A 21,041-nucleotide genomic window follows, 5' to 3' on the forward strand; every position below is an offset into this window, starting at 1 on the left:
TTTAGATCAAAAATAATACATAGTGAATGGTGGGTTTCCTTAACTTAATACATCAGCATTGACATTTACAGGCTGCACATTTACGCATTGGGCGGAGTGGTGGCTCGGAGGCTAAGGATCTATGCTGGTATCACGAAGGTTGCCGGTCTGAATCCCTGTCACTGTCAAAAGAGATCCTACTCTGCTGGGCCCTTGGGCAAGGCCTTTAACCTTAAAATTACTGCAGGGGTGCTGTACAATGGCTGGCCCTGTATGTGAAAACTAACAAATTCCTAATACAAGAAATTGTATAAGGTGAAATTTAACTTTTAACTCAGTGCACAGATAAAGTCAAAACGAACAGACAGACAGACAGACATACCTCACACACACACACACACAGAAATTGCGAAGCTCAGGGTCCACAGTGTAACAACATTTAAGTGCAAATAAAAAATGAAAATTTAAAATAGAATTAAATAGAAATTTACAATTAAAACACAAACAAGATATAAGATGCAATGTATGGTATTATGCAATCTAGATACATAGTCAAATATGTATTATAATAAATAGATAATACAGAAATTATGACAACAGTTAAAGACATGTGCAAAACAATGACAGGTCAGAATGTTTCACAGCAGAAGGATGTCAAAGTGCAGTGTGCAAAAGTCTTAAAGGTCAGTAGGAGATTTTCAGTTCTTCTCTACATGCACATGTCTTTACAGGAAAGTGGCTGGCATGTATAAAACTTGTGTTTTTAGAGGTGGTTGAGGAAGTGTCGAAGATCTCTGGGGCAGCATGGTGTTAAGGAGTCTGACAGCTTGGGTAAAAACTATCCTGCAGTCCGGCTCTGATGCTGCAGTATCTTCTCTTGGATGGCAAAAGTGTGAAAAGTCCATCGGAGGTCCTGCATAATGCTGCAGGCCTTACAGACACTGTGTTTGTAAAATATGTCCTGTAGTGAAGGGAGAGGCACCGCAATAATGTTCTCTGCTGTCTTCACTATCCTTTGCACGCGCTTGTGGTCGGATATGTTGCAGCTGCCATAGCAGACAAGTGAAAAATAAAACTGTGATCCATGTACAATAAGTTCTGTCGGTGGGGAACCCCTTTAGTGAGATGTGCAAACCGTTTAAATTGACCAAGACATGCTTTCACTCTTGGCTTGTGTTGTGCCCAGGGCTTGAAGTGGGCCGAGATGCCATACCGGTTGCCTTTTTGTGTGCATGCAGTACTCAAACTGTACTAAACACAATTTAAATGCATACAGATAAGCAACACAACAAGGAAAGTATCTCCTCTATGTCTACTATTTTTCAAAATAGTGTTCAGCTATGAGGGGTAACCAAACAGGGAATATGACATATTGAGTTGGATCCAATCAGGGAATGGCCACATAAGCCCAAACCAATCAGAGCACAATAAGTGTCTACAAGCTTGAAACCCTTCGTTTTCACCTATCCAAACTGCAACAACTGTGGTCTCATTTTCAGACTTGCAGTCACATGAAAAACCCCTCTTAGCCTGCATAATTAAATTTACTCTCCTTTCAACAAAAAACCTAACAGTGGTATGTCTTTCATTTCCTAGGAACATCTGAATACTGGGGTGTTTTCCGAACAAAGATTTTAAGTGAAGCAGCATTTAGTTGTATGAGATTAAATCAAATGTGAAAAACTGGCTGTGCACAAATGCAGTCACCCTTGTCATTGTGCTGATTTGAATGCCTGTCACTGCTCAATGCTGGCGACTTGGTTGGATGAGCTTGTTAAGCCTTGAAATTCATAGACAGGGGTGTCCAATCATAAGTAGTAAAGGTATTTAAGGTGGTCAGTTACAAGTTGTGCTTCCTTCCCTTTGACTCTCCTCTGAAGAGTGACAGACAGCATGGGATCCTCAAAGCAACTCTCAAAAGATCTGATAAAGATTGTTGAGTCTCCTGGTTTAGGGGAAGGCTACAAAAAGCTATCTCAGAGGTTTAAACTGCTGGCTTCAACTGTAAGGAATGGAATCAGGAAATGGAAGGCCACAGGCACAGTTGCTGTTAAACCAACCTCAGGTCTGGCAGGCCAAGAAAAATACAAAATCTACAAAAGGCATTCATGTAGAGGGAGAAGTACAATGTTCTGGAATGGTCATCTCAGTCCCCTGACTTGAATATCATCAAAAATCTATGGGATGATTTGAAGCAGGCTATCCCTGCTCGGCAGCCATCCAATTGAACTGGAGAGATTTTGTATGAAAGAATGGGGTCAAAAATACCTCCACCCAGAATCCAGACACTCAAAGGCTATAGGAGGTGTCTAGAGGCTCTTATATTAGAAAAAGGAGGCTCAACTAAGTACTGATGTCATATCTCTGTTGGGGTGCCCAAATATATGCACCTGTCTGTGTTATGATGTATATTTTCTGTTAATCCAATAAACTTAATGTCACTGCTGATGTCCATAAGGCATGTCATCTATTAAAAGGAAGTTCAGCCAATGATGAACAAAATCCAAAACGAATTAAGAGGGGTTACCAAACTTTAAAAAAAAAAAAACCCCCGTTTTCGGGAGTTAAAAATGCTGGGCTAGTATTGATGAAAGGCAAAAAAAATGAAGACTAACATCTCTGGTTTTTATACAAAAATGCAGTAGTATGGATGTAGCCTTATTGTATTATGTCTAGTACTTTAGTCACTAAGTGCCACTACCTGCCAACCACCTGACCACTTGCAGTAAGGTGTCAATTGACACCGTTCTTTTTAACTTAAACTTTACAAGAACTAAGAGCTCTCATGTTTGTACCAATTCAGCTGAACAGTTGGTCCTGGAGGAATTCACAGATGCCTTCGTGCCATGCTTACCTATTGCCTCATGTTCCAGCTTTCTGCTGTGCAGATATTTGCGTTTTTTCTCTTTTAAGAGGTGTTGCAGCCGTTTGAACTGGTCGATGTACAGGGACTGAAGGCGGATTAGTTTCTCCCTGGTGATTAATGCCACCTCCTCTGCCGTGTACACGCCTGCATGCCTGTGAAGTGAAATAGTGTTTAACCTAAGAAGGTCAAGCATCATCAAAAACGGCTGGGTAATAACAGTGAAGCAAACTGACCTCAGGGGATCTTCATGGTCACTGTCAATGCTATCTGCTTCACTGTCAGGATCACCACGCCAGGTCTGGTCCACTGTAGCAGGTTCAACTTCATCTTCACTCCAACTGTCTTCATCTACAAAAGTTAGGGCAAGGTTATAGGAAGGTACTGTATTAAAATACGCAATGCACAAAGTCAAAGTCAGCTTTCTCACCTAGAATTCTACTGGCATCGCTGCGGCCCGAGTCCTGACTCTGAGAGCTCAAATCGCTTTTAGCGTAGCAACTCAACTGTGCCAGCAATATTTCTGGAGACGGACCAGATGATACCTTCTTCATTTGGGCCTGAACAGCAAGTGCATTTTTGCGAGCATGTTCTGTACAATAGGTAACACTGCAAGGAGAAAAACAAACAAAAAAACACAACGCTAATTGGGACACACCAGAAAGTAGCTCAGAATATTAGGGGAAAAAACAATTTGATTTGTTACTCAAATCGCCAAACAAATGAAAATAAACAATTTTCTTCCATTGCCATAAACAGCAAACTAAACATGATAAATGTATTATCACTTCAATCCAAATAGGGAATCAACCATAAAAATGGCATTTCTAGTAGACAAGGATATATATATTTTTTATTTTATACAATTGACCAAGATGAAAGGTCCAAGTTATGTCACAACTCAGAACTTGGCTAGCTTGGTTTTCTCTGCTCCGAATTTCTAGGACATTCACATGGAATTTCTGACTCCTTCATACACTTGCAAAGGTTACAGAGATCTTTCTTTTTGTTATGCATTGCTAATCTTTGTTTTCATTCTTGGGCTCTGCTAGGAAAAAAATACTTTGGTTTACACAGAAATCTTGAAAAGGTGGGGCAAAACTCCTAAAATCAGACAGTTTTTATTAAAATATATTCCAAGATTACCACACCCTAGCACGCCAAGACCCCACCACTGCTGACCTGCACAAACCTGGGACTTTTGAATTGCAGTCTAAACTTCCACCTCCAAACTTCTATAACCTTTAAGGTCAACAGAAGATAACGAGAGCTCAGCAAGCGTATCAGCCGATTGCTACATTCACCTCTTTAGTCTCAACTTGAGGTGGTTTGAAGATTTGAATGGTGAAAGAAAAATTCTTTAATAAAAGTCTAAAATTTCTTGTGTCATGATTGGCGAGTCTTCATTGTTGTGATTTTGAAGCTACTGCTTCCGGCGGAACAACCTTCTTCCACAGTGCAATTCCCAGCAATGAACCGGGTCTATTTGAGGACTCTACTGGACAAATGACACCAACTGGTTTACTGTACCAAAACAAAACCATCTTAAAGTTGCAAAATACATTATGACACCCTAGCACTTGCAAACCCCAGACATGATGGAGCAGCACAAAACGGCCGACCTGCTCAACCCTGGACTTTTGGTCCAAAGTAATCTTGCACACTCTCTGGCACCACTAGGCCAAGCCATTGGGGTACCAACAGCGAGAGCGAGAGAGACCCCTGACTACCAAGACCTTCATTCTGCCAATGATCATTTGGGGTCTCTAGACGAAGCCCAATGTGGACTAGGCCGGTTGATTCTTAAAATAATACATTTTCTGTTGCGATTGGTTTGCATTGTTATTGTGATTATGTTAGTTCTGGTCTTTGTATATGGAATAAACTTTCCAACAGTGCATTTCCCTTCACTGAATCAGAGCCATTTGTTAAGATAACCCTCCCTGCTGCACACAACTGCTAAACCGTTTTGAGTCAAGGTTACATTTTCAGAGGATTGAGAATGCTCTCTCTCCATGTCGAAGCTAAAGCCAAGTAGCACTTTACACGTCTTGAGTCAGGGTGGATGTCCAACGTGACAAGTGCAGCTACCGATCTAGTCGCCGGACGATATCAGATTAAACTTGAGTAGAAATAGCAGGGCATGACAATTTACAAGATTCTGCGACAACTTTCCAGTACAGTATCACATTTCTAAACTATGAATGGGAGTCAAGCTAAAGTTAGAAAATGGAACAAAACTGATAATGCCATTTCTCAATGGAGTCTCAACCCTGATCGTTGCACTTGCGCCACCTGCCTGGAAGTGCCGGGATTCCAGAACAATAAAAGGTTTTATCCTGTCCTCATCACCACATGTGCACCTGTGTTATTGTCGAACGCTACATGCTGAGGGGTACGACAGTCACCAGTGCAAGTTGCTGTGACCTGCTGTAGATTAATGTGAAGCCTGCTATTCGAACCAAGTAGCGGGGACTGTGGTCTCAAGGAGTCCTTTTGTGGGCTGCAAGACAATGACACACTGCTAAAAACAACAAGGCCTGTCTGGAACATCCTCCTTATTCGCCAGATTGGGTACCGTGTGATTTTCAACTTTTTGGACCGTGCACAAAAAACACCCCACACACACCATATCTTGATGCTGATGACTTGAAAAACTGTGCACGAGTGGCTGCCAGGATAAGGCAAAACCTTTTATTCTGCTGGAGTCCCTGCACTTCTAGACAGGTGGGCGCCAGCGCATTCAACAGGGTGGAGACTACAGCATCAGTTTTGTGAATTATCATTCCATTTTCTAACTTTATATGAGGGAGGAGTCAAGCTAATGGAGCTCACCCCATCCGGACAGCCAATAACATAATGCACGACAACACAGTTGTTTGATTGCTTTCCAAGCATAGTACTGTTTTTTCCTATTCAGTTGTGGCACATAAAACACAAGAAATCAGACAGATGAGCATCTCTTAGGTCTGTGTAGTCCAAAACACCCATGTATCCAAATTCTTTGAAGCTGCATTACATGCATTGTATTTGCAGCGGACTGCTCATTGGCTGTCAGCTCTCACATATACAAGAGTCTGCCCCTACAAAAATCAAGCCTGTTTGATTCTGTTGGGGATGAGTTGCAAACTGCTTGGACTGAATCACTGGAGGGGTCACATTACACGAGTGCCCATCCTGGCAACATGCCCCAACTGCAGAAGCCACCCTATGATTACGTAAATGAAGGGAGACAGAGGGGGGGGAAAAAAAAAAAAAAAATCTGTAAAACACTTGTGCAATGCGACAGGGCCTTAACATTTTGAATGTGAGGCTACGAATTATTCTGTATCGCATTGAGCCTATCTAGACGTGGCGTACAATAGAACTCATAGCTCAGTATAAAGTCACTAGACATGCAGCGAACTTGCGACTAGTTTTGCGGTCACATCTCAGTTATGTATTACAGTGCTGCCATCTAGTGGATAGCCACAGAATCTTTTTCTGTTCAGGTTTTTTAAATGAAATACAGTCAAGTGAAGTAGTCTGGGAACCCCTCTCAGCCTGCATAATAATTAACTCTACTTTCAACAAAAAAAAGATAACAGTGGCATGTCTTATTTCCTAAGAACATCCAAGTACTGGGGTGTTTCTTTCCAAACAAAGATTTTTAGTGAAGCAGTATGTAGTCGTATGAAATTAAATCAAAATGTGAAAAAACTGGCTGTGCAAAAATGTGGGTCCCCATGCAATTGTGCTGATTTGAATGCCTGTCACTGCTCAATGCTGATTACTTGCAACACCAAATTGGTTGGATTAGCTGGTGAAGCCTTGAACTTCATAGACAGGAGTGTCCAATCATGAGTGGTAAAAGGTATTTAAAGGTGGTCAATTGCAAGTTGTGCTTCCCTTTGACTCTCCTCTGAAGAGTGACAGACAGCATGGGATCCTCAAAGCAACTCTCAAAAGATCTGAAAACAAAGATTGTGGAGTCTCATGGTTTAGGGGAAGGCTACAAAAAGCCATCTCAGAGGTTTAAACTGTCAGTTTCAACTGTAAGGAATGGAATCAGGAAATGGAAGGCCACAGGCACAGTTGCTGTTAAACCAACACAGCAGGTCTGGCAGGCCAAGACAAATACAGGAGCGGCATATGAACAGGATTATTAGAATGGTTACAGACAACCCACAGATCTGTATCTGTACAATTCAGCACAATTTGCACAAAGAACATCTGTATGGCGGGGTGATGAGAAAGAAGCCCTTTCTGCACTCGCGCCACAAACAGAGTCACTTGTTGTAAGCCAATGTTCATTTAGACAAGCCAGATTCATTTTGGAACAAAGTGCTTTGGACTGAGGAGACAAAAACAGTTATTTGGTCCGAACAAAAAGCGCTTTGCATGGCGGAAGAACACCACCGCATTCCAAGAAAAACACCTGCTACCTACTGTCAAATTTGGTGGAGGTCCCATCATGCTGTGGGGCTGTGTGGCTCGTTCAGGGACTGGGGCCCTTGTTAAAGTCAAGGGTTGGATGAATTCAACCCAATATCAACAGATTCTTCAGGATACTGTTCAGGCATCAGTCACAAAGATGAAGTTACTCAGGGGTTGGATATTCCAACGAGACAACGACCGAAAACACAGTTGGAAATCTACAAAGGCACTCATGCAGAGGGAAATGTACAATGTTCTGAATGGCCGCCACAGTCCCCCGACTTGAATATCATCGAAAATCTATGGGATGATTTGAAGCAGGCTGTCCATCAAACTGAACTGGAGAGATTTAGTAATGAAGAATGGTCAGAAATACCTCCACCCAGACTCCAGACACTCATCACAGGCTATAGGAGGACAGCGTCTGGAGGCTCAAAGGAGCAAAAGGAGGCTCAACTAAGTATTGATGTCACATCTCTGTTGGGGTGCCCACATTTATGCACCTGTCTAATTTTGTTATGATGCATATTTTCTGTTAATCCAATAAACTTAATGTCACTGCTGAAATACGACTGTTTCCATAAGGCATGTCAGATATTAAAAGGAAGTTGCAACTTTGAAAGCTCAGCCAATGATAAACAAAAACCCAAAGAATTAAGAGGGGTTCCCAAAAACTTTTTCATATAACTAGATTGTGGAAAATAGTGCTATAAACAGAGAGCCAGTAGCTATAAAAAAAAAAAAAAAAAGGTATAAAGGCGATGATGGTTTGAATCAAGAGTTGTGGTAAGATGAAGAATTTGATAATGAGAGTGATCAAATCAGCGACAATCAATTGGATGATGTGGATCCCGTAGGCTCTAGGACTAGCTGCCCTGATGGCGTCCCTTAATCAGAGCGGTCAGGAGAATATAATACGGACATTCGGACACCCAGTGAGCACAAACAGTCACTAAAAACCAAAAGGTGTTGTGTGCAACAAGTGTGGAGAGAGCAAAGAAACTTATTACATTTATAGCACGTGCTTCTAAGCCTGCAAAATGCATGGTCCCATTCTTCAAAGACTCTCATTCAATAGCAGACTTTTAGTCAGGTTGTTGGTCAAAATAAATTAATGGTTTCTTAATGTTTTAGTAGACAAGCTGCTTTACATTTTTTTTTTTAACTTTGATAACAGTGTATTGTTCATCACATTGGTATAGATCTATACTGCAGGATCCTGGTAAGAACACATTGCTGGACCATTTTAGTTATATAGCTCTCTACTCAAACTGCATCTCTAGAGCAACCAGTGGGTGTATCAGGTATGGACAGTCACAGGTATATGGACAAAAAAGTAGCAACTAAAAGATGCCCTTCATGTCTTTTGTTTAACTAGCAGCTGGTGCTCGACTTACCCATCTTTTTTGTCTGGCTTAGGGGCAGCATTGGGACACTTCCTGCCATTCTTGGTGGAGATGTAGCTGCACTGCTTGTACGGAGAGTTCTTGTCTTCCAGAATGTGTCTGATGCAGTACTCCAAGCCTTCTAGACGTGGACGGGAGCATGGTCGCTGCGAATATGAGCAGGCTAATGACTCCTGCAGCCTGGTCACAGGGGTCAGTCTCCCACGATTGGTTGGTAGCACGTGAATTCGGATTCTATTCATTCCCAAAGCTTTGAACACATGGAAGATGAAGAAAAAATATATATATATTCAAAGTTTTTTTCGACATTAGAAGACACACACACTACAGAGCAAGACTGATAAAATGAATACAAAACACAGTTATGCCACAGAGTGAAGGTACAAATGCAGATCATCGAATGAAGTTACATTTTATCCAACTTACACCGGCTAGACATCAACATACCACCGAATTCCTTCAGGTGAAACAAAAACCACCACCCACATCAGTACCCACAAAGCCTTTTTCTTATAATGTGCCTTCTTCTTTAATTGGATGCTCCATACAGGGTGTAAAAGTTACAGTACATCCAACAGACCAGAGAAGACATTACTTTAGGCCCTCTGCTTAGAGGCCTGATAGCTACACCAAGCTAACAGTCATCAGCAGGGGCCAGAAGGAGCAGATGGTGGCAGATCTTGATACAAAAGCGAGTAGGAAAAACAAGACAGTAACTGTGTTCACGGGACAGATCAAATAAATTTACTTCAAAAAAGACACTATTCCCACCTGCAGCCCCATTCCTACCATAGGACACCTAAGCTTTAACCACCAAATACAAAAAATAGATACAAAGCTATTTGGGGGACACTGGGGACTAAACCGTGGATTCTTAAAAATATGAGCCCCAAGTCACTGTTGTATTTAATGTGAATGGGTCACAAATAGCTTGCAACATCATAACAGCAGCAGTTACTCTGCCCACATTCAACAACGTGCCACACTCAATGGATTTCAGAGATCCAACGCTGGTAGTGAAACATTCAGCAGCTGAGGTACACAGTGGCGCTTTTGGTAAAATTAGGCATTAATAACTCAAGACATACAGGGGGAGTCAAAATTATATTAACATTTGAATGGTGGAAATAAATTTATTCACAAAACATACTTTATATGTGCAAGTCGATTTACAGGAACATCTCATTCTGGTCGCCATCATGCTCAGCACCTGCACCATGCGTGGCACAAATTGTCCACATGTCTATACATAGTACTACCATTAGTGTTAACTTAATTTTGACTCACCCTGTATTTGAAGAGCCTCGTCTTCTACATCAAACGGAGGAGAGGTTACGAACACCTAAATGCAGATAACAGCACATTTGCATATACGAACGAGCACATGCACCCCACAAGTTTTTCTTTCAGATGAAGTTAGATCAAATTAAATAATAATTTCCTCTTTTTTTTTTAAATAAAAAAACCCGTACTAAGGGTGGCACGGTGGTGCAGTGGGTAGCAACCTGGGTCCACTTCCCGGGTCCTCCCTGCGTGGAGTTTGCATGTTCTTCCCTGTGTCTCCCCGAGTTGCAGGTTAGGTACATTGACGATCCTAGATTGTCCCTAGTGTATGTGTGTGTGCACGCCCTGCAGTGGGTTGGCACCCTGCCTTGTGCCCTGTGTAAGCTGGGATTGGCTCCAACAGAGGCCCCCACAAACCGTGGCCTTGTGTTAGGATATAACTGAGTTGGATAACGGATGGATGGATAAACTTACTAACAAAGTGAGCTAGCTTTCACATGGATGAGTATGTATCTGGCATCACAGACAAAGAGGCGTAGCACAGTACAGTGGTACTTCTGGTCACGACTGTAATTCGTTCCAAAACTCTGGATGCGACCCGAACATAAAAATGTAAATAATTAAATTATACCATAGAATGCACAGTGTAATAGTAAACTAAATGTAAAAACATTGAATAACACTGAGAAAACCCTGAACAACAGAGAAACCGAATGTTGTGTTTGCGCTACACCCTTAAGAACCGCTCACGTTAAAACACTCACGAGTTTTAAGCACAGGGGGAAAAAAATTAAATGTCACTTCTCTTGCGAAACTTTTCAAACCATCCTCTACTGGCTTTAAATTCCTCATCTTCGCCACTCAAAAAGGAGGACTTTTTTTCAAGCAAATCGCCATGAATCTTCCTGGCTTTCTCGCATACAATCGCCTCGCTTACGCTATTCCCCTGCAAGGTGCTGCTCGTTCAGCCACACTAGCAACAGTTTTTCCACCTCTTGAGGCCTCTGCTTGGTTAACACTGTAACTCCTCTTGCAACATCAGCTGCTTTGTTAGGCCCTGTATACGCAAACAAAAGAAAATGGGAAAACGGAGAATGGGAAATCACTGGCGCATACGAACACGCGTAGGGAAACTGGCCGCCAGCGTTTGTTCTCCACCCGAGCGTGTGGTCGTGAACAGATGCAAAATTTTGGCAAACTGAGCGCAACCCGATTTCTACATGTTCGTGACCAGAGGTTCTACCGTATGGGCCTATTCTTTTTGACACCCACTGCATGCACAACCTACCTGGAAAGGGGTCTCTCTGAACTGCCTCTCTCAAGGCTTCTTCCATTTTTTCCCTACAAGGGTTTTTTTTTTTTGAGAGTTTTTCGTTGTCTTCTTAGAGAGTCAAGGCTGGAGGGCTGTCAAGAGGCAGGGCCTGTTAAAGCCCATTGCGGCACTTCTTGTGCGATTGTGGGTTATACCAAAATAAAATTGTATTGCATTCACTATTTTCAAGTTAGTTTTAGGCTTTTGTTGAACGTACAGTGGAACCTCGGGCCACGAACGTCTCTGAACACATACAAATCGGGTTACGACCGAAAAGTTTGCCAAACGTTTGCATCTGTTCACAACCACACACTCGGGTGACGAACAAGCCAGTTGCCCTTCCGGATCGTACGCACCGATGATTTCCGCACGTGTTCAGTCTCTCCCTGTGCATTCGCTGTGAACTCTTTGTGCTCCATTTGTTTTCCCTTCCGGTTCGCACACGCCGGTGATTTCCGCACGTGTTCAGTCTCTCCCTGTACAGTACATTGTTCTCAGTCAGACGTGCACCATGCAGAGGGACTTTACCTCAAAACTGTAATCTCCTCTCCACCCAGCTTCCCGCTCACTTCCTTCATGCCAGAACTCAACTCATGCAGTGTTGCTTTTCTTGGTTGCTTATGGTTAGTTTTTGTATAAAATTATGGATTTTTCAAATGTTCATTTTTTCCTTGTGCTTAAAACAACCAAAAAAAAAAAAAGTGTTTACAGCGAGCGGTTCGTAAGGCTGTAGCATAAACTCTCGCAATGTTAGTTTTCTCTGAGTTATTGAAGGTTTTTACATTTACTTTACTATTACACTGTGCATTCTATGGTATAATTATTTTTTTTTTTTTACTATTTGTGCTTAAAAATCTTTAAAAAAAATATACATTTACATACAGCTCGTACGGTCTAGAACGGATTAATTGTATTTACATACAATCCTATGGGGGGGAAATTAGTTTGGGTCACAACCAAATTGGGTTGTGACCAGAGTTTTGGAGCAAATTATGATAGTGACCCGAGGTTCCACTGTACCACTAAATGCAACCAGCAGTGCATGCAGCTAACACATAAGCCGCCGTCCATTTAGCCAAGCGGTACAACGAAGTGCTTCTAATTGCCAGACTCTTGAAGACGCCTCACAGCTGGGATGTCTCAGGGAGTGCAGCTATTTGGATGAGCAATTCCAAAGCAGAGACAGCACTTTAAAGCATAAAGTCGACAAAGTATACATTCCTGTGGTTCAGACTATTTTAAATTGTTTAAATATTGTACTGTACCTGTTGAACATCAATTAATTATTAAACAGAAGTGGAGACCGGGGATTCTTAAAGTATGAGTCCCGAGTCCCTGTTGTATTTAACGTGAATGGGTCCACAAATAGCTTGCAAAGCGAGTCGCCAAGGGCTGTTTACGCACTCAACGCTGCTGTGACGATTGTCCTCGACTCACCAGGAATTGGCGGCAACTGTCCAATGGGACACCTCTCACCCCTGCGGCGATTCTACAAGGGGGAAGCCATCTCGCTCAGACGATCAGTGGCAGTTCTACACGTGGGCGACAACAAAGAAACCCTGGTATGGACCACTCGGGTCTAGTCCTCCACCACTAAACCGTGTTACCTGGGCTAAATTCTCTGCGGGAAACTTGTATTTGTAGCACTTGACGCTTTTTTCTTAAAACCTCAGGACACTTGCTAAGGGCAGACTTTGCACAAATGTTAGGAAGTCTTTCTTTAGAACATTAGAGCAACCTCAACGAGAACTGGCCATTCAGCCTATTTCTCTTTATTACAACAAAAAAAAAAAAATCGTGATCTTCTCGGAAAGACACTTTGATGTCCCGCGAGACTAGATTTTACAACCTTTGGAAGCAGGAACCCTGAAGACGGTGAATTTTGCACGTCACACCCTACTTGCAAACAATTTAAAACAAGACCACAGACACCTAACCTCTCAGTTGTTGGGATGCTTTAGGCAGAAACACTCCCAGCTCTTAAAAATTTTATACGTTCTAAGATGACACGACATCGACTTAAGCATAGGAGAAAGAGCACTGCGTCGAAAACAGACACAAAAGCATTGGAGAGAAAAATCGGCAAAAAAAAAAAAGAACAACAATAATAATCGAAGTGCAAATTCAGAAAATAAGGAAAGTAATAATCAGGCCGGACCAAGTGGAATTGAAAACCTCGCAGGTCCAATCGGGGACAGAAATAAAGATGTTCAAAAGCGTTGCTGCAATACACACATGCAGAGCAAGTTAAAAAATATGAAAGTAGGAAAATTCGAAAGTATAAAAAAAGAAAAGAACACACGAGAGCAAACAAATTCTTACATAACTGTAAGACAGTAGGACTTGATGGACTTTCACATCTGAACTTGATGTCATTTTGGAAAATTTCAGTAAACAGAATGGATGACCACATTGGGATGAACAGCATCTTCCTATTAAAATTTTATTAATTTACAACAGTGTACCCAACCTTTTGCCTGCGGTGGCACACTTTCTGTAACCAAAAACATCCCAAAGTACAGCACTATTCTACTAACCAGAAACATGATATCTCATACACATGCTCAACTGTCTAAAGGAGCAAGACTACCAGAAAAAAAAAAAAAAAGCAGGTCCAAGATCAGTGTTCACAGGCACAGCACTTACTGGGCACTTTGCTGGCATCTCCCAGCTGCTTCCTCCTTTTACCTGCCCAACCCGCCATGCCTCATAGACATCTAGTGTGCCCACTATATATGGGGTTCTGTGAGAATCACTGACAACCACACACACACACCCAGGAGATGGGTCTGAAGTGTGCCAAGTGCTGTGCCTTTAAGACAGTGGTCAGGGAGCTGCTTTTATGCCAGCTTGTCCAAGACCACCAATCCTTCTCAGACAGGTCTCAACCACCTGAGGAGTTTGTCCCTCTCAGGATCAGACCCTTGTGTGCTACACTATTTCCACGGGATCCCTGGGCAGCTTTCATGGCACATTAGTTGAAAAACACTGACCTACTATATCACAGGTTTCCAACCTTTTTTGGGGTCAGAGCCCACTTTTTCCAAAGAGTGATTCAATAGTGCCCAGGGTCAACTATACTATATATTGAAAAACAAGGAGATTTTCATTAGAAGATATTAACATTTCTCAAAGCATGATTAAAAAAAAATAGATTATTAAAAAAAAATTAATAGTGGGAGGGCGGAGCTTGCTGTGATGACACAAATCTTTCGATGTTTGGTGCAATCTTAAATCGCCACATTCCACTACTGACAATCTGTTTCTTTTCTTTGTTAACAGATTGTTGACCAAGTTAAATCCTCTTTTGGCTAAATAGGATGACGGGAGGCTTGAAGATCGTTTAATTCGCGTTACCATCAGGGAAAAGTAGGGTTTGTTCCCAATGAAGAGGCGTATCCTCAAGATTTGTTGTTTGGTGAAAGAGAAATCCACATATGTGAGCGGCAGAGACGCGTAGTGCAGGCCGGGGGTTGGCAAGCGAAGCGAGCAGAGGGCAAAGCCCCCTAGTTCTTAATAAGTAGGTCCACGCAAGTTTTCCTTTGTATGTTATCTGTAAGTACCGCTCTGTAATTTTAGGTTTACACTTGCAATGAAGGAATTCTGAAACAATCTGGGATTAATAAAAAATAAAAAAAAAACTTCATGTATTTACAGTAATGTTCAATGAACCTGTCAAAACCAGGCATAGACTCGGTCTTCTGCACGTGCATTAATCTTGTAAGGACTTGCATGACCTGAGAATGAATGACTTGTGCAAAACTGTAAATATTATGTACTAATAAGTACTATTTAATACGGTCGGGCCTTTCTTAATGGACATTTAGAGTAACTGTTTGAAGCACACTTTTGATGATTTTTAAACACTTTTCAGTGCGTTCTTGCGAGTATTGCCCAAGGGGGCGGCGGCTGGTCCTCAATGCCCCCTTAGTAAGTCTTGGACCAGAAATGCCCCCTTAGATTTCTTCAGCGCCCACCGGTGGGCAGTACCGCCCCTCCGTTGGGAACCTTAGTACTATATAATAAAACATTAAGGACTTTGTGTCAAGTCGCTCTGGTCACTTTAGCTTTAGTGATACAATGAAAGAGGGAAGTATTCACGTGAGACACATGAAGAGGAGTAAAGACAGAGAAATCGCCTTCAATGTCAAGAAAAAAAAAAAAGAAAAAGGAGACGAGAGAGGTGCCTCGTAAATAACGAGAGAGTACGAGATGCAGGCATTACAGGAACGTGCTCAAGAATGGGTGTGTCGGTAAAGAAGCATTTACAGGCACAAAAATAACAAGAGGAAAGGTGCTGAGAAGGTACATGCAGGGCAAGAGATAGCAAACGGGCGGCACAGTGGGTAGAGCTGCAGCATCGCAGTTAGGAGTCCCAGGTCCTCCCTGCGTGGAGTTTGCATGTTCTCCCTGTGTCTGCGTGGGTTTCCTCCCACAGTCCAAAGACATGCAGGTTAGGTGCACTGACAATCCTAAATTGTCCTGCGATGGACTGGCGCCCTGCCCAGGGTTTACTCCTGCCTTGCGCCCTATGCTGGCTGGGATTGGCACCAACAGACCCCTGTGTTAGGATATAGTGGGTTGGATAATGGATGGATGGAGATAGCAAACAATTTTAATTATTCTATGGCTACCATTCCAATAAGCATCCAACTAAAGAAAGTTGCAGTTCTCAAGTTCAGTCCTTGATGCAAAAGGAAACTGTAGCAGACAGCAAGTGGAGCCAAGTACTAGCAGTGATCCGTGCGTGCGTCTCCTCTGTCACCACGCTCATTACAAAATACAGATTAATCATTACGCTTCCTTTACCTCGTGCTACTGAGCTCCTGAATGGAGGATATAAATTGCAACTTTTGATTTCCTCTCAGTGTCAAGCCTTCTATTCCCCTTCGGTTGCACTTTCACTGAAACCTGGGACTGACTGAAAATCCTGGACGGGCTTTGATGAATTTAATGTATTGTACTGAAGCAGTGAATTTCTCTGCGGTTCACTACTAGCTTTTTGTTCCCACCAAGCGTATTCTCGTTGGAGAATCTCGTCTGACCCTGCAGGACTGGTTTGGAAAGAACCTTTTTTTTTTTTTTGCATTAGCAGTGGCAGAAGTCCTCCTTGAGTGGGGCTACATAAAACATTTTCAGGATCATCACCGTGAACCTGCCTATATATGTCAGCAAATATTCACTCGTATTCCTCTCATAGGGAAAACGAAATCCCGCACGGCATTCTTACTAATAATAACAAGTAGCAACCTCTGACGTAGTTGTGCTGAAGCCAGACATAACCACGTGTAAAGACAACCATGGCTGAATTTTGCTTAAAAAGGAGGGTGGGAATAATTACCGAATACAATCGCTTTAAGTTCTCCCGTGGATAAGTCGGGGCTTGACTTTACGATCAATTATCTTGGGTTTCAAGACCGGATTTATATGCGAGTATATACGGTAAACAGCTCACCGAGTGTGACATTTCTAAACCAGTCCAACACCTCGTGCAGGTGGCCCTCAATGTAGGGGTGGCGATTTTTCCACGCGTCTCTTAACTTCACGTTTGTTGTCTGGTACAAATCTTGTCGTCGATATTTAACCCACTTCCCATTGTCCAAATGACTGGAAATTGTGCACACTTACTTTCGATGACAATACAAGAATCAATAATCATTTTCACTAATTTATCAATTAATCCAAATTAAGAAATGAAATTTTCATATTAATAGTTAGATTTCACCAATACATGGCGCTAGTAACGGATAGAAATATTAAAGGAAGTGTTAAAATATTGATTACAAAATTATACTAAAACAGACCCAAGACTAAAAAGCTGAAAATATAAATAAATAAATAAATAAATATCTGGGAGACGAGACATGTTCTTCTCGAAAGACACTTTGACGTCCCACCAAAGACAACAACATTTAAAACAAGTTCACGGCCATCTAACTAAGCTGTTGTTGAAATGCCTTTGGCAGACAGACATCACGTGCTCCCAGCTCTTAAAACATCGACAAGCAAAACACGCAGCTCGCCAGCAGATGATCCGACCAGCATCTCCTTAGTGGGTGTTCAGCCTCTGGACTTCTATTAAGTTCAAAAGTGTACTAAAAAGAAAGAAATAAGTCTCTCATACATCACTCGAAAAATAAAAGCGTGGGTGTTTTTCATCAATCAATAAAATCTTAGCAAAAGCACCCATGCTTTTATTTTTCGAGTGATGTATGAGAGACATTTCTTTCTTTTTAGTACACTTTTGAACTTAATAAAAACACAGTTTTTAAAATGTATTTTTTTTATCTATCTATATACAGTATATCTATATCTCTCTCTATATCTGAACTGCAAAGATCAGAGTTGCCCTCGCTGATCGGGTCGGACAGACTGCAAGCTTTGGTTTCAAATGAAGCGTCTACAGTTGAAGTTTTCTATAAAACCCTATTGGACGTATAAATGTGCATTTGATGGCATCAAACGATGAATAGCATAAGTGAATAGTGTCACTGGTGCCATGTGTGCTCTCTGCTGTTCAGCTTTATAATGATTGTCTAAGCACCAATGCAAGTTTAAAAGAAATGGCAACTATGTTCATGAAATAAGTAAACAGTGTGTCGCACTCCATCAACACTACTGCCATGGTTAGAGCTCAGAATAAATAGCCACAGGAGATGCACAACACCCAAAACAACAAATCTGCCGAACGACACCAGCAGATACACAGATGAGGCTGCACAACACACACCTACCTGCATGTCTAAAAAAAATAATTAGAAAACAGAACATTACAGTCAAATAGGAAATGCAAACAACATTTTTACACATTGTACATCCACAGACGACAATGCTTACCTAACGTCTATTTGTGGTTATGTCACATGCGATTTTAATGGTCAAATTAACAGAAATATATTGTAGGAGAAAAGAGGGTCTTCACAAAAGCACAGTAGCTGCGGTGATCAACGTGTGTGTGTCCGTCTACACTATCGCAGCACTCATTACAGCAACCAAATTATGAAGCTTCATTGACCTTGTGCTCCCGACCTCCTGAATGGACAATTTTTTGCCTTTTGTCCAAGTATCTTTTGCTCTCATCCCCTCAGCAATGGTTTTAAACGCAAAGGCTGGAGAAACTGGGAGCGGGCGTTTCAGGAAGCACTCACTACTGGGGGTGTAGCCTTTTACAGCAGGGGTCCTCAATAATGGCCATGGAGGGCTGCAGTGGCTGCAGGTTTTTGCTCCAAACCAATAGCTTAAGAAGCTCTTATTGCTCAAGTAACTCTTCTGCTTCACTTTAGTTGTCTCTCTCGTTAAGATTTTGAACCCTTCTTGCTTATTTTAGAAACAGCTGTGGTCTTGTTTGTTAATTGTTCCCAATTACCAATAACTTGCATATGACAAAGTGCCCAGCATTTCCCCATTTACACCCGTGTGTATTTATCATGCACTATTGGGATTAAATACTTGGAAAGTGGAGAAAAAAAAAAAAAGACTGAGAATTTCTCATCCATTTTAGCCTTCAAATCATTTGGATGATGTCCTTAGAAAGGGGAAGAAAAACTAGGATATGAGAATGACCTGACATAACATAGTTAAAGCACTAACAAGCCATGAAATTCAATTATTGGCAAGAATTGCTTTCTAATTAAGTAACCAGGTTAGCACTAAAACCTGCAGCCACCGCGGCCCTCCAGGACTGTGACTGAGGCTTTTACAGCACTGTAGCCTACACACTTGTCCCCAGATGTGAATTCTCGTTTGAGAATCACGTCTGGCTCCGCGAGACTACCTCCGATGCAACAGTAGCCGACGCCCTCACCCCGTGTCTCCCACTCAAACTAGCACAAAATTGGATACATGACATGCAGAGTCGGACCGCTGACAAGGAGTAAAATCAACAAAGGCAACTTATTTCAAAACGTGTAAGACGGCTATTGTCTGCATTCCAGTTCTCGTTCACTCCATTTGCTAAGTTCAACGAAAAGCACTCGGACAGAATGGTTTGACTCGCTACAATTTCATCATGCATGTTAAAAAACATACACCACAACATTACAATTGTGGTCTAAAATTAAATCTAAAAAACCGTCAACACGGGCGCGATGGTTTGCAGTGCGAGGTTTCACTGCCAAGCAGGTATGCGGTTCTAAGCTAGCGCACACGCAGCCCACCCTGCAGCCAAATGATGAATAATCTGTATCTAACGGACATCGTCTCAAATGCCGACTCTCCGAGCTCTCTTCAGTTCAACCAATCCCCCTACCCCGTTATCCCCGTGTGAATGGAAGTCGGAGTCTATCCCGGGAGCACTGAGCGCAAAGCAGGATCTACTAACTGGATGAGGTGAAACCCCGTCCCTGGCCTCACTACACGCGCACTGAGATAATTTCATACCAAACCAATAAGAGCTCACAACTCACTTAAGGTTTAATTATCTGAAATATGGGAGGAAAAAAACATGCAAACACAGGAATCTGCGAACCCCACCCAGCAAACGCAGCGCTAACGGCTGCGCCGATCAGGTCTATTGCAGAGTCTCACACTTACTGCGCACGCGTCACTTCCACCGCGTGGCGTTGGGCTCGCGACAGTCGTGCAATCAACGCCAATCCATCCGCCGTCGATTATTTCGGTTTCAACGCGTATGTTGTTTTTAACACTGCAGTATTTTCTAAATTGTTATCGATTTTTAAGCGCACACGAGGCACTACCATCTTCCATAGGACTTCTTAATTCCACTCCCTCCCTTCTTCTGAATAGCCTCGTTCTTACAGTAAAGCACCACTCAAACACGCGTGCATCGAGAAGCCAAACGCATACAAAGACTGGCACCTTTAACCGCCGCTCTGGGTAAAAGCGAGCCGGCCATTTTGTTGCTGCACCACAAACAGCCACCTCCAGTCGAGTCAGGTACAAAAGGCTACTCTTCTCCAAATAAGCAGCTCATGGCCTCAAATCGAGACGCCTTCCAGTAACTGCGACCAAATATAATAAAAGGGTAAACCTGCTGGTTTCCCACCATACAACATGAGCACTGTGCCCCATGCATCTTACCTCTTCAACTCGCCGTTCTCAAATGCTGCAACAGTTCAGAAAACTCGATACAAGCCCCGCCCCCTAGAAAGTTCTATTGGGCCAGCTAAACAATGATTAAATGATGATTGGACTGAATAGACATCATTTACATCAGTTCTTCACGCGTATTGGCTGGTATGTAGCAATGTAAAGGCAGATGAGCGGTGATCGTCCATGACGTCCGTACGTGTTGCGTCACTACGACCGCCGCCAAGACAGACTGGATTCTCACCGTATTGCTGCACGAGAAAATGCAGGCGGCGCAGCGCAAAGCCTTGAGACGACCTTGCAACGTCTGTTTTTCAGGGTTAATTAACTCCGTAATGTTTTCCGTAGTATCATCGGGGATCGGCTGTGAGCCCTTTCATACTTGCAATGGTGATGGACAGGTTGACAGACGGGATTAGACAGGAGTCTCCGTGGACTGTGATGTTTGCCGATGACATGACATTGTGATCTTTAGTTACAGAGCCCCCAAACTGTGGAGTGGTCTGCCTGCTACTATAAGAGATGCCCCTTCGGTCTCAGGTTTTAAATCCCGACTGAAGACTCGCGACTTCGGTTTAGCATATCCTGACTAGAGCTGCTGATTAACTGTGCCAACTGCATCTCTGTTGTTAATCATTAGCACTAAAACATAAGTAACATGATAGTTAGAACTGGTTACTAACCCTCACCTATTCTGTTTCTCTTCTCGGTGCTCAAATGTGGCACTTGGTGC

General features: G+C 42.4%; 1 protein-coding gene across 3 annotated transcripts in view; it reads right to left on the reverse strand.

Annotated features, from left to right (window-relative positions):
- Positions 1 to 20,392, reverse strand: part of kansl2 (KAT8 regulatory NSL complex subunit 2) — a 46,041-nt gene extending 25,649 nt beyond the window's left edge. For 2 of the 3 annotated variants that reach the window (XM_039746664.1, XM_039746662.1), the window contains exons 1-5: positions 20,078 to 20,293; positions 8,656 to 8,914; positions 3,273 to 3,451; positions 3,079 to 3,193; positions 2,834 to 2,997 (exon numbers count right to left, since the gene is read on the reverse strand). In XM_039746664.1, the coding sequence (XP_039602598.1) occupies positions 2,834 to 2,997; positions 3,079 to 3,193; positions 3,273 to 3,451; positions 8,656 to 8,914; positions 20,078 to 20,114 (754 nt within the window). In that variant the 5' untranslated portion in view covers positions 20,115 to 20,293. The other variant, XM_039746663.1, reaches the window with a different exon arrangement.
- Between the last annotated feature and the right edge of the window lie 649 nt (positions 20,393 to 21,041).

This window comes from Polypterus senegalus, chromosome 3, assembly GCF_016835505.1.
Source record: "Polypterus senegalus isolate Bchr_013 chromosome 3, ASM1683550v1, whole genome shotgun sequence".
NCBI lineage: Eukaryota > Metazoa > Chordata > Cladistia > Polypteriformes > Polypteridae > Polypterus > Polypterus senegalus.